Genomic DNA, 12,745 nt, shown 5'->3' on the forward strand with positions numbered 1-12,745 from the left:
ATTTGTTAAGTAAACCCAATAAGACAGAGAAAGAGTGAGGAAGTGTTTGAAAAAAGAAGTTTCAAAAAAAATTATTAAATATTACACAGTAACTACGTCCTGTAAGAACAAATTTTCTTCTGGTTTAAACCTTTTTAATTAAACTTTTAAAAGACAAATTAAACTAAGTATAGGAAGAAGTACAATTTGTTGAAAAAGGTTAAATTTACGTGGTATACTATAGGCTCTAAACCCTCTCTAGATTGTAGGACTTAGGATCTTAGTGCTCTCGTCCATTCAATGCGACGTCATCAATAGTTATGATAGTGTAATGCAACGAACAAGAAATTAGAAATCGTGAATTAGATTAGAAGAAGTCAATCAATTGGTTGCTAGATTATTTAATTAAATTTTTTGAACGCTTTTCAGTACTATAAAAAATTATTTATAGAAAATGTTGAAAAAATCAGAAGTTGTTTAATTAATTGAGAAATGCTGAGAAAAAGATGTAATTCACAAATTTGGTTTCGTTTGCTACTGAGGACATAAGGAAATGCACTACTGCTGAAGTGTTTCTTTTGTAGTATGCTCTTAATTTACGTTTCCATCTTACCATTCTTCCAAAATTATAAAATTTATCACTAATTTATTAAATTTTATTTATTAAACTTTTATTAAATTTACTTATTTATTTTAAATTTTTCACTAGAACTAAGCATTTCATAAATATGCTTACCTAGAGAGAAGACATGATTTAGAAGTTTTCGAAAACTCTTAATGAACTACTTTCTTTAATTCCTAAACTTGTAGTAGACATATGTAGATTGAAGATGTATGGTTAAACTTATAAGAATAAACCTATTGTATAGTTATTCAATAATTATCACCAATATGAAAGGAAATGGCTATCTCATCATTCGATAATAAGGTTTTGTGGTTTCTAATAATTTAGTACTTATCATTATTGTTCTAGTCGTTGTGCTATATTTGAAGTTTTGAAATTCACACTTTTAACTTTTCTTACACTGTTCACAATGTAATTTCAAAATCAACTAGCTATCCGCATATCAGGTATTTTACTAATTAATAGAATACAGGAGTCCAGTCTTTATATTTCATGCAGTTTTATTTGAATTTAATCCTTTGTAACAGAAAGTGAAGTTTTCAACAGCACTCTATCCGCGACCGTGTTTTGGTTTGTGTGCGGATCGAAGATAGTTCATTTTCCTTGCTGATATTAGCTAGAATCAGTTCCAAATTTTAGATTTACAGTCATCGGAGGAAAAGTATCCTATAAGTACTTTTCTTCTGATTGTACGCTGCCCTCATTAATAATAAGTAAGTAAAGTAATCGCTTATTTTTTCAGACGGGGCTTAACGTCCAATTAGGTGTTGTGGACGGGGGTAGGAGCTCATACTTTGCTGTAAACAATTCTTTTCTAACTAATAAAAAGTAGTCTTACGCGGGATTCGAACTGGGGATCTCCTACTTACAAAACCACGCTCTTGACCACTATACCTACACCCGCCCCCTATTAATAAAAAAAGGTTAATCTTAATAAAAAAAATTTACCTTTAACAGGTATCGCTAGAAAATAAGATGGCGTATGTAACATTTAAGCCTCACATTCTTAGCGCCCAAGAGATCTGTGATGCAATAGAGGACATGGGTTTCGATGCATCTCTAACACTTTTAAATAATACAAATTCTTTTTCTGAGTTGTCAAAAGCAAAAGCAAATGATGCCAACAAATCAGACGGTAGTAGAGTTATATTATGATTTTTCCGCATCGGCGTCTATAGTTATTATCGCCGATAATAAATACTATTTATATTTTTAACCTTCCATTATATTAATTGCAGGTAGTATCAAAAGGAATTGTGAAAAGACTTCTACAGTTACACAAGTAAACATAGACAATAATTTAGATAGATGTGTAATTCATATTAAAGGAATGACCTGCGCTTCATGTGTTTCCGCTATTGAAAGACATTGTTACAAAATACCAGGTAATTTTATTATTATAAATTTATACATATTCTTGAGATTATAATCTGAAGAATGATGTTATCTCCTTTTAAGGATTTTTTTTTTCTATTTCTACCTTTTATCTGGAAAAAGGTGTTTTATAATATTAAAAAAATGAAATAAATTCTTTGACCATGAATTCCTTAAAATTGGTAGGTACTTGTTTTTCTAACTCCGTGCATTGTCCTATTTGAAGTTGTAAAGTTTGGACGTTTTTAAATATGGTATTCTATATATATATTAAAGATTTATGAAAATTGTGCCTTACATTTCAAATCTTGAGACATTTTTTTCAGATATATTAAGAATTTTCTTCATCAGAAACGACATCTTGTACGATTACTTATTTGGATATTTTTGGTTCTTGTAAAATCATCATTATATATTGTTTCCTTTGTAATAGGTGTTCAAAATATATTAATTGCCTTACTTGCCGCAAAAGCTGAAGTTAAATATAATTCTAGTCAAGTGCTTCCCGATGAGATCGCAAGTTCTATTACAGAATTAGGTTTTCCGTCTGAGGTACTGAGTGAAGAAGAATCATTTGAAGGTCATATTGCTATTAAGGTAATATTTTAATATTAAATAATTATATAATATTTAAGGATTCTAGTGGTATGCTTTTTATGAAAAAGATGGATTGAAATTCCGTTTCAATTAATTTTGCATTTCCTTGATTTTTCTTTTTCAATTCAGATTGGAGGTATGACTTGCGCTTCTTGTGTAAATAAAATTGAATCAAGTGTGGCCAAATTAAAAGGAATTACATCGGCGAAAGTAGCCCTTACTACACAACGGGGCACATTTCTATTTAATCCAGTGGAAACTGGAGCTCGAGATATTGTCGAAGCTATTGAAAAATTAGGATTTACTGCTTCTGTTATATCAAATAAAGACAAGGATGCTGGCAGTTATTTAGATCATAGGTATAAAATAATTGATTAATGTTTTCCTTCTCTTTTTTCCTTACTTTCTCCCGATGCATAAAGAGGAAAGGTTGCGATTGCTTCGCAGTTTCTTATAACGAACTTAATCAGAAAATGTTGATGGCCATTTGAAAAGAAATGGAAGAGATAAAATTCTGAAATTATTTAGTTGTACAATTATTAACACAAAAGACTATCATGGTCTTTCAAAAACTTAGTAGTTACCTTATAAGTGTAACTATATGGAAACCTTTAAACGTGTTATTGTTGAGTAAGAAGTTTCAGATAATTGGTTAGGCTAGTTATATTTTCTCCATGGTTGGGTTGGGCAATTTTGTTCGGTCACGTAGGGAAAAGTAATCTTCCCGAATAAAGAATAAAACTATATCAAAATACAAATTAATAAAATCCAAAGTTTTTTAGAAAAATAAATCATTTTTATGATTGACTGCTTTTTAATCAAATAATAAATTTGTAATTAACCTCATAAAAATATAAAATTAAAGTTAATTAAGCTGATGGTGATGTAAAAGTTCTTGTAACTTTGTATCCGTCATTCTTGATTTGTTTATCAGTATTGTTGAAAACATGCTTGAAGGAGTGGCGATTCTATTTTTAATTTTACATGAATTTGGCAAATTCTAGACTTTTAACTTTTATTGGCAGCGAGTAGTATATTGCCCTTGAGGGCCCCTTTTGTGCCTACTCCTATTCTAGGAGTTCCAAAATTTAATTTTATTTTCACTCATCCAATTTTGTAATTGAAAAAATCTATCAGTTGAGAAAATTAAGAAGGGCTATAAGTGTAAGTCTTGTTATTAATAAAAATTATTTATTTTCAGGGAAACTATTAGACAATGGCGGCGTTCTTTTATCATATCATTAATGTTTGGTGGCCCTTGTATTGTGGCAATGTTTTATTTTATGTTTGAGATGTCCTACAGACATATTTCCCACGATGACATGACTTATTTATTTCCTGGATTATCTCTTGAAAATGGTCTTATGTTTATTTTTTCAACACCTGTTCAGGTAAGAAACCATCTACTACTCTTTTTTTTTGCTCACATTTTTAAAATTCTAAAATGGCGAAAAGAATGTTCACATTGAAGAAATTTTCAGTTTTTTGGTGGTTGGCATTTCCACAAAGCCGCTATTAAAGCTGTAAGACATGGTACCACTAATATGGATGTCCTAGTATCGTTGGCTACCACAATATCGTACATTTATTCTGTAATTGTATTGTTATTTGCGATTGGATTTGGTCATCGATACAGTCCTGTAACTTTTTTTGACACACCACCAATGTTGTTTGTGTTTATTTCATTAGGCAGATGGTTGGAAAGCATAGCGAAGGTAAGATATTTTTATGACAAATTGTTTGGGTTCCTAACGTCTTAATCTCACAGGATATCGTTCGATCACTCTAAAAAAAAATAATAATAATAATTTACATCTATCTTTGGATGCCAAATCTCAGATGGATTATTCGTTCAATAGATGAAAAAATAATTATTTCGTAAGATACTGATGATCGTAGCATATTTTGTTTTTATTATCTTCTGAAATACCTTTTTGCTTGATTATACTTTTTTAAAGCAATGTTTTTGCCAACAATATAGTGTGCATTCTCAACAATAGATTTTTTTTTTTTCAATTGCCTTGAGGTTAACTTACAAGTTCCATTTCACTTTGAACCCTTAAATCGCTGTAATAAACACCAGTTGATACAAAATTTATTTAGTATGAGTTTCTATTCTTCTACAGCTTTAAGAAAATAATCCCCGAGATTTTTAACTCTAAATAAGTTTCAAATTAACATTTATCTTTCTCTTTATTTCTTTGTTATTTTTAATATTCTTCTTTTTACAAAACTCTTTCTACACTTAGCGCATATAACGATTCTGTTGGGAATCTTAGGATTTGTTAAATACCTCTTATTCTCATTTTAATTTTTACCAAATTTAGGGGAAAACTTCGGAAGCATTATCAAAATTACTCAGTTTGAAACCAACAGAAGCTCAATTAGTTACAATTGGTCCAGATTTTGAAATATTATCTGAAAAAACCATATCAGTAGATTTGGTTCAACGAGGTGATGTATTAAAAGTAAGTAAATTTTTCATTTCTTTATGAGAATACAATACCAAATTAATCATAGCTCTTAATCATTCCGGGTGGCTAACAACTAGAACAACATAATTCATCCGAACATTTACCATATACTATATAGACTTGGCTGTTGAGGTAGTTTATATTTGCTACTTTCTAAGGTTAATTTCTCATAGGACAATAGGATCATTTCAACACAATTAATTCCGGTTACAGTTCAAACTTTCGTTCTAAAAAAAAGCCTGGAAACCACTTGCATTTGAATGTAATAGTCAATAGCTTATTCGTTTTGTAAACAATTGAAATTATAAGTTCAGTTTTTGTTAATTTAGCCTACTATTGTTAAATGTTTTTATAGGTAGTACCTGGAGCAAAAGTTCCAGTTGATGGAAAGGTTATATTTGGTAATTCTAGATGCGATGAATCATTAATTACCGGTGAATCGATGCCTGTGGTCAAGAAAAAAGGTAAGAGATAAATTTTATTTTTTCAATTTCAAATATATTTTTTTTAATTATTAACGACGTTCGTTATAAGTTACAACATTTCGAAGAATAAAAACAATACTGAATTTATCAAAAATGTGTAGGTGCCGTGGTGATCAGTGGTTCAATAAATCAAAGTGGATTAATTTTAATGGTTGCTACACATACCGGTGAATCTACAACTCTAGCACAAATTGTAAAATTGGTGGAAGAAGCACAAACTAGTAAGGCTCCGATACAACAATTAGCCGACCGAATAGCCAGTTATTTTGTTCCATTTGTAATTGGAATCTCAATTTTAACTGTATTAACTTGGATTACCGTTGGATTTATTGACATATCTCACATTCCTCTATCGGTAAGAATTTTTCAAAAATAAATTTGCTAAATCATTTGCAATATTGGGCATTTTTTAAATGATTATTTCAACTAATTATTAATTGTTTGGATATTTTAAATTTTAGGAAGAAAGTAAGCATGGATTCTCCAATGAAGAAGTAATATTTCAGTTTGCATTCAGATGTGCTCTTAGTGTGTTCGCTATTGCTTGTCCTTGTGCTCTGGGTTTAGCAACTCCTACTGCCGTTATGGTTGGCACTGGAGTTGGAGCGCTCAATGGAATCTTGATCAAAGGTGCAGAAGCGTTAGAAAATGCTCACAAGGTGAAAAATCTTATTAATAATTGTACATTAAAAAAAAAATTACCTAATCAAAATACCTTGTTTTTCTTGACTAATAAGTTTTGGTTATCCTTAATTTAGGTACAATGTGTAGTATTCGATAAAACTGGCACTATAACTCAAGGTAAACCAAAGGTAAATAAAATTTGTCTATTTGTAAAAGATAGTCAATGTTCTATGGAGAAATTACTTTCAATAATTGGAACGGCGGAATCCAGTAGTGAACATCCAATAGCATCTGGTAATTTCTGTTAAAATTTTGTATTATGAAATTATTAAACCTTAATATTAATAATTCGCAAATCACTTAATCTTGTTTTGTTCTTTTTTTTCCGTTCAAAGCAATTGTTGAATTTGTGAAGCATACAATAAGTAGTGATATTACTGGAAAGAGCCTTAATTTTCAAGCTGTTCCCGGCTGTGGCTTGCGTTGCACCATTTCTCACATTGAACTAATGATTGAGAAAACTTGTAACTCTGATAAAGTTAAAAACTACAAAAACTTGTAAGATAATTTGTCTATAACAAATTAGTTATTGTAGAAAGTCTGTGTTTGTTCCTAGATTATTCCTTGTTTTGGGATAAGTATCTAGATAATTACAGTTTTCTTCTACTTCAATTTTATTAAGAATACTAGTAAAAACATGTTTGTAATAGTACGAATAGAACCGTTCAGAAATGGCAATATAAGGCAAGGGCTTTAGTGTAACTAATACTTTTAAGATACTGACTGGCATTTTTTTGTAGGTCACCAAATGAACCACGTTTATTAAATGGAGTTAACATTGAGACGGTAAATTTAATAAGGCAGCCTACTGATAGCGGCTTAGAACTTGATAGATCTTTGAGTATCTACAATGCTGACAATGAACCTACAAGCTATGAAGTGTGTATATTTTTCCTTGAAGTTGGAAAAAGAAACGTTAATTACAACATTAATCATAATTATTCTGAAATTTTAGGTTCTTATCGGTAATAGAGAATGGTTAAGAAGAAACGCCATTCATTTACCATCAGTGGCCGATTATTTGATGTCTGTAGAAGAAGATTTGGGTCATACTGCTGTACTTTGTGCTATTAATGGTAAGAGTACCATCTTTTATTAATACACAGTTCACGTGTAAATTTCTATCACAACATTTTAAGCTGAATGTCAAAACGAAATGATTGTAGTAACCGTTTCAGAAGCATGCCCGCTTTTTTGCATGATCTTCCTCCTACTTCATGTTTATTCTTGTTAAATTTTAGGCGTTCTTGTATCAATGTGGAGTGTAACTGATACTGTGAAACCTGAAGCACATTTAGCCGTTTACACGTTAAAAAGGAGAGGTCTTCAAGTTATCTTGTTAACTGGAGATAATAGAAAAACCGCTGTTGCTATTGCTAAAGAGGTATTTAGAAGAATATATAAAATAAATATTTATATTATTACTTAGGATAAATTTCAAGTAAATTTTACATTTTTCATCTTTCTTTATTTTTAGGTTGGTATCAGTAGAGTATTCGCAGAAGTATTGCCTTCTCATAAAGTAGCCAAAATACAGCAATTACAAGAGAAAAACTTGATAGTAGCAATGGTAGGAGATGGTGTTAATGATTCACCTGCTCTTGCTCAAGCTAACGTAGGCATTGCTATTGCATCAGGAACTGATGTCGCTGTAGAAGCTGCCGATGTTGTTCTAATGCGGGTAGCTATTATTTTCTTCTTTTTCTTATTTTTTAAAACGTATCATTGTCTTTTAAATTACATTAAATGTTTAATTATTTATTTCTTAGAACGATTTACTTGACGTGATTGGATGTTTAGATCTCTCTCGAAAAACTGTAAAAAGGATTAGGTATAATTTCTTTTTTGCAAGTGTTTATAATCTCGTTGGGATCCCGTTGGCTGCAGGTGCATTCAGTTCTTTCGGCCTTACTCTGGTGGTGTGTAAAAATTTTAAATTTTATTTATTGTTTCATTAATAATTTATAATTAAATTTAATTCTCTAAATTTAATTTTAGCCCTGGATGTCTTCAGCTGCTATGGCTATGAGTTCAGTGTCAGTGGTTGTGTCATCTTTATTACTGAAGTTGTGAGTTTTTCTTCTGGAAATTTTATTAATGATGAAGAACTCGTTAGATTCATGAGTTGAATATTTAATTTCATTTATATTGGCAATTTCTATTGGTTCAGAGGTTTCGAAAAGTGTTTCTTACGGGTACATAAAAATATAAATAGGGTACTTCAGGATATATCTTAAAACGCCCCAAAACTTCTAGTCAGTTTAAGAAGAAAAAATTATTTTATCTTTACAGCAACGACTATAAAAGTTTTAAATTAATAAATGAAACCAATCATATTTTAACACGTAGTTTTTTCAAGTTAATTTTTATTTTTTATTATTTTTTTTATTTTTACATCTTTCGAGTTTGAACGAAATTCTGATTTCTTTATGCAACACGCGAGTGTAAATGCATCACAGATTGCAGCGGATCAAAGCAGATGTAATGTGTAAGAAATGTTTTGTATTATTCTAATAACCCACATTAAATTATATAATTTCGTAAAATATATGACAAAATTGGTGTAGATTATAGATGGATGATCCATGGATGAAGTGAACCTTCCTTGCAACTTTATTTTTTCCCACCCAGAGAAACCTTTTCTTTTACAATTGATCATATTACTAATTATTAGTATTCTTTTATTTAAAGATATAAGAAGCCTACCCGTGCAAGTTTAACCACCTCTGAATATGAACTTGCTGTGTCTGCTTGCGAAAAAGAAATAAACGTCTCTATTCACAGAGGATTAGATGATATTGACAGACCGTCTCCTTCCCAGTCAGCTTCCAGTTCAATCAGCAGGTTAGTAACATTGGTTCACTAAATTATTCTCTGTGTATCCATTAACGTTATTCGACGTAGAAACTCCTATAGTTAAAATATAGTTAACTTTATTTCCAGTTTTTTTTCTTTTTTTTTCTTCTTTTGCAAGCAATGTTTAATCCATCTATTAAATTTTATGTTAAGATTTTTCACATGGCCTAAACAAGAACCAGATGGACACTTATTAAGCGCGGAAGATGGCGACGAAGCAGATCTTGGCCTAGAATCTTATAGATATACAAAATTTGATGATGTTGGTAAGTGTTTTTATTAATCACTTAAGAATACTTTTTTCATCATCTTAACATCAGTTAATTTTATTTTATTTTTTTAAAATTAATTATTTATTAACAACTTTCTTATAAGTAAAGTTTCATAATGGCGTAATTTTTAAGACTGATAGCGAGGTAAAGCTTTCTTCTTCTTCCAACGCATAAAATAAATTAATAAATAAATAGTACAAGGAAGGTCTAAGAAGAAGAAGGAAGGAAGAAATTATCGTAAACGACTTCCAAGATATTCCCAAAGTCCAAAAGCAATTTTGACTATTTCGCTCTGTAGAATCCCGTTCTAGCTATCCGATTAGGTCTATATAGTTCTTTACTGTGTTAAAAATTGTGAATGTGAAATTAAGTGGAGAGCTCGTGTGTAACAGTGGTTGCGCCTACCTTAAAACGTTTCACACATCAACTATCTCTTCGGTCGTATGAGTATTGTGTGAATATTTGTTAGTTAAATTACTGTGTGTAATGTAATTGTATTTTTTGTTAGTTACTGAGAGAGGTATTCGTTATTGAATATCATACCAATTAGCTGCAACTGTTTACTGAAATAGTCATGTCTAGTTGTCATCCTAAAATTTGCAAGGAATGCATGGCTCAACAGTTATCCAGCTGTTACTCCTCTAGAAGAATAGACCACGCTTTTTTCTGTTTGCATTTCTTAGGCCCTCTTGCTTCCGTATGTTGGATACTATCAAGAAGCACATACATTCGTATGAAGATACTAATTTTATTTTTACAAAGGTACCTAAAATTATTTTTTTTAAATATTACAAAATTATTATCTTACATGTTTTTTTTTTTGTATTTTTGCAGGTAGCATTGTCTCACCGAAGGTATAAAACGACTAAGAAGTGTATTCTTGATCTATTGCTTACTTGAATGTAATTTATTCGAATGTACATTTATTTAGAAAATACTATTTTTATTTAACATTATTACTGAATTTTCCAAGTTCCATAGTTTTCCATTAATCCGTAGAGGATTTTATTACTTTCGTTCAATGTTGTAACTTATATCATTCTTTGGAAGCTTTTTAATATGCTTAAAATAACCGAAAACAGAAATAAATATAATATGATAATCGAATGACTTTCGGTATGTATGTAAAAAAATGTCTACTGTGAACGATTTTAGCCTATCATGTAAAGTAAAATATTCGTAACCATTCCCCTGAAGATGAGGAAAAGTGGAAAATAAAGTAATTAAAACAAAATTCATGTTATTTTCATTTAAGTCTTAATCAGTTTTGCTTAGTAATTATAAATTACTTACTTTATTTGATTTTGTGATTTATTACAGTACTTATTGTTACTTTTCTATTTCATTTTAAACGCGATTAAAATTTATTTGTATAAATAAAGGTTTTATTTTTTCGTTTTTTATTTACTTTTAATATATTAAATCGCCAAATCGATTGCAAAAAGTGTATGTACAGTACTTATGTATTGCCAAGTAATAAGTGAACATATTTCTTATAAATTTTTTATTCTGAATTAATGTTTAAAAATGTTATAAGTTAGAAATATATATTTTTTAATTATTTTATTAATGATTTATTATCATTCACCCTCTAAAAAGAATTCTTAAATTGATAACCAAGTGCTAGAAGCTCTTAATTAAGCAGAAATTCACTTTTTAAATCAAATTAAAAGAAATAACTAAAGGATCTGACACAGTGCTTTCAATTCTGCGAAACAAATCTTTTCTTAAATAAGTTATAAAGAAAATGATTTTAGTTAAGATTCGTTCTAGGAATATATTTTTATGCATATTTTTGTTATTTTTATATTCCGGAAAGGAACTTAGTCTGCAACAATTCTTACACACTCCTTTCTTTGAATAATACATATTTTACAAGTGAAATTTATCAGTTTCCTCTTAAAAATTTGGTTGATTATGTGTTTTCCTCTTTAATCAAGAGTTTAGATATTAGAATTTAAAACATCCTTTTAAAAAAACTGTTTGGTGAAGTTAGTAGTAAGGAAAATGTTTTGAGAGAGAAAAAGAAATAATGAAAGAAATTCATAAAATGCCGGAAATTGCTATTTTTAAATACAAAAGTAAATTTGTTTATTACTTACAATGTCGCTTGCTGCAATCTTCAAATCATCTAATCGAGTTTCCATTAGTCGTCTGCTGCGTTGTCACTGTGAGAAGGTTAATCAAATCCTGTACTCTCAGGAAACCAAAGCCAACACTTCCGGGATAATTTCTTCTAACATGCACCAATTTTTCAATGGTGACTTCTGCATCTGCTTTAAGATTTTTCTGTACCTGTCAGAAAAGATCAAAAAATCAGCCTAAAGGAAAAAGAACATTCGACTGTTAATTGATTATTTGCTAAGTAGTCTGTTCATAAGATATTTTCAAAGATTGAACTTTTCAATAATAAATAAATTAGGTAGATAGATAGTAGGTAGATAGAAAAGGTGTTTATTTATTAACAATATATAATATAATAGTATAAATATTGCACAATTCGATAGCTAATCTTATAAAAACAAATAAAAACCTGTTTTATCCGGCAGTTTTATTTTTCATTTCTGCTCTATTTTTTATTCTTATTTCAAATAGTGGAATAAGTATTCACTAATTAGTCAGTAAACATAAAAATAAATGAAGTTTAATAAAGAATTATTAACTACAATAACAAAAATGTATTAGTTAAAAAATTAAAAGAGAATGAGCATATTGAGAAAATGTCTCCCGACTTTCTAATTTGTTAAAAAGAACATTTTGACTTGTTTTACTCTAATAGTATAATAAACTTGTTTCAAGTAAAATGAGCGAACGAAAATATGTTATTTCAAATCGTATTAGGACCCCTAAGAAAATTTAAATATCTAATTCGAGTAGATGTCGCTGCAGTCGCTTGTCTTTTGTCTCTTCCCCCGATTCTGTAGAAAAGCTTCCCCTAGTTTTGACGCTACTGTGCCTTTGGGGTGTATTGTGAAGGGACGTATTTATTTATTTGGTCCGAGGGCTTTTTTAATGTCATTCTTAGTATACCGTAAATATTGCCAAATGAAGATTTAGGGTTTATCCTTTCTTCTAATTAATGGTAAGTGCATATAACGCAAGGAATTGTTTATATTTAACGTATTCCAGGAATTTGTGTCTTGTGCAAAGATTGTCGCCATCTTAACTTATTGATGCTTAATAGTTTATAAGGATTCGAACAATTTATAAATAATAGTAAATTTCGGACATTTAGTTTGAGTGTATTACAGTATTCTTATTACTTACCTGTTTTGATTAACGTTTTTATGCAGTGATTAGGTATGCTATCTTGCAAAATGAAACTGCAAATTCAAATAAAATATATGTGCGACTTAAAGTTTACTAAGAATTACTCCTTTCATTTTTTGTTACAGTTCT

The 12,745-nt window shown here is 29.7% G+C and overlaps 1 protein-coding gene and 1 long non-coding RNA gene across 8 annotated transcripts in view; one reads left to right on the forward strand and one right to left on the reverse strand.

Annotated features, from left to right (window-relative positions):
- Nucleotides 1-10,912, forward strand: part of ATP7 (copper-transporting ATPase 1) — a 34,892-nt gene extending 23,980 nt beyond the window's left edge. For all 4 annotated transcript variants that reach the window (XM_074134249.1, XM_074134251.1, XM_074134250.1 and 1 more), the window contains exons 4-24: nucleotides 1,562-1,739; nucleotides 1,843-1,989; nucleotides 2,412-2,575; nucleotides 2,705-2,934; nucleotides 3,777-3,966; nucleotides 4,057-4,290; nucleotides 4,903-5,043; nucleotides 5,405-5,513; nucleotides 5,636-5,889; nucleotides 5,996-6,193; nucleotides 6,293-6,452; nucleotides 6,554-6,716; nucleotides 6,959-7,097; nucleotides 7,174-7,294; nucleotides 7,460-7,602; nucleotides 7,696-7,899; nucleotides 7,988-8,137; nucleotides 8,217-8,287; nucleotides 8,910-9,062; nucleotides 9,228-9,340; nucleotides 10,181-10,912. In XM_074134249.1, the coding sequence (XP_073990350.1) occupies nucleotides 1,562-1,739; nucleotides 1,843-1,989; nucleotides 2,412-2,575; nucleotides 2,705-2,934; nucleotides 3,777-3,966; nucleotides 4,057-4,290; nucleotides 4,903-5,043; nucleotides 5,405-5,513; nucleotides 5,636-5,889; nucleotides 5,996-6,193; nucleotides 6,293-6,452; nucleotides 6,554-6,716; nucleotides 6,959-7,097; nucleotides 7,174-7,294; nucleotides 7,460-7,602; nucleotides 7,696-7,899; nucleotides 7,988-8,137; nucleotides 8,217-8,287; nucleotides 8,910-9,062; nucleotides 9,228-9,340; nucleotides 10,181-10,206 (3,288 nt within the window). In that variant the 3' untranslated portion in view covers nucleotides 10,207-10,912. The remainder of the gene's footprint in view (nucleotides 1-1,561; nucleotides 1,740-1,842; nucleotides 1,990-2,411; nucleotides 2,576-2,704; nucleotides 2,935-3,776; nucleotides 3,967-4,056; nucleotides 4,291-4,902; nucleotides 5,044-5,404; nucleotides 5,514-5,635; nucleotides 5,890-5,995; nucleotides 6,194-6,292; nucleotides 6,453-6,553; nucleotides 6,717-6,958; nucleotides 7,098-7,173; nucleotides 7,295-7,459; nucleotides 7,603-7,695; nucleotides 7,900-7,987; nucleotides 8,138-8,216; nucleotides 8,288-8,909; nucleotides 9,063-9,227; nucleotides 9,341-10,180) is intronic.
- Nucleotides 1-12,742, reverse strand: part of LOC141457367 (uncharacterized) — a 44,185-nt gene extending 31,443 nt beyond the window's left edge. For 3 of the 4 annotated variants that reach the window (XR_012460348.1, XR_012460346.1, XR_012460350.1), the window contains exons 1-2: nucleotides 12,614-12,742; nucleotides 11,449-11,641 (exon numbers count right to left, since the gene is read on the reverse strand). This is a non-coding gene — a long non-coding RNA (uncharacterized lncRNA). Of the gene's footprint in view, nucleotides 1-11,448; nucleotides 11,642-11,879; nucleotides 12,277-12,613 lie in introns of those variants that run through there. The other variant, XR_012460347.1, reaches the window with a different exon arrangement.
- Nucleotides 12,743-12,745: the final 3 nt, after the last annotated feature.

The sequence above is a fragment of the Rhodnius prolixus genome, unplaced genomic scaffold (assembly GCF_049639745.1).
Source record: "Rhodnius prolixus isolate KJV_2025 unplaced genomic scaffold, Rpr scaffold_10, whole genome shotgun sequence".
Classification (NCBI taxonomy): Eukaryota; Metazoa; Arthropoda; class Insecta; order Hemiptera; family Reduviidae; genus Rhodnius; species Rhodnius prolixus.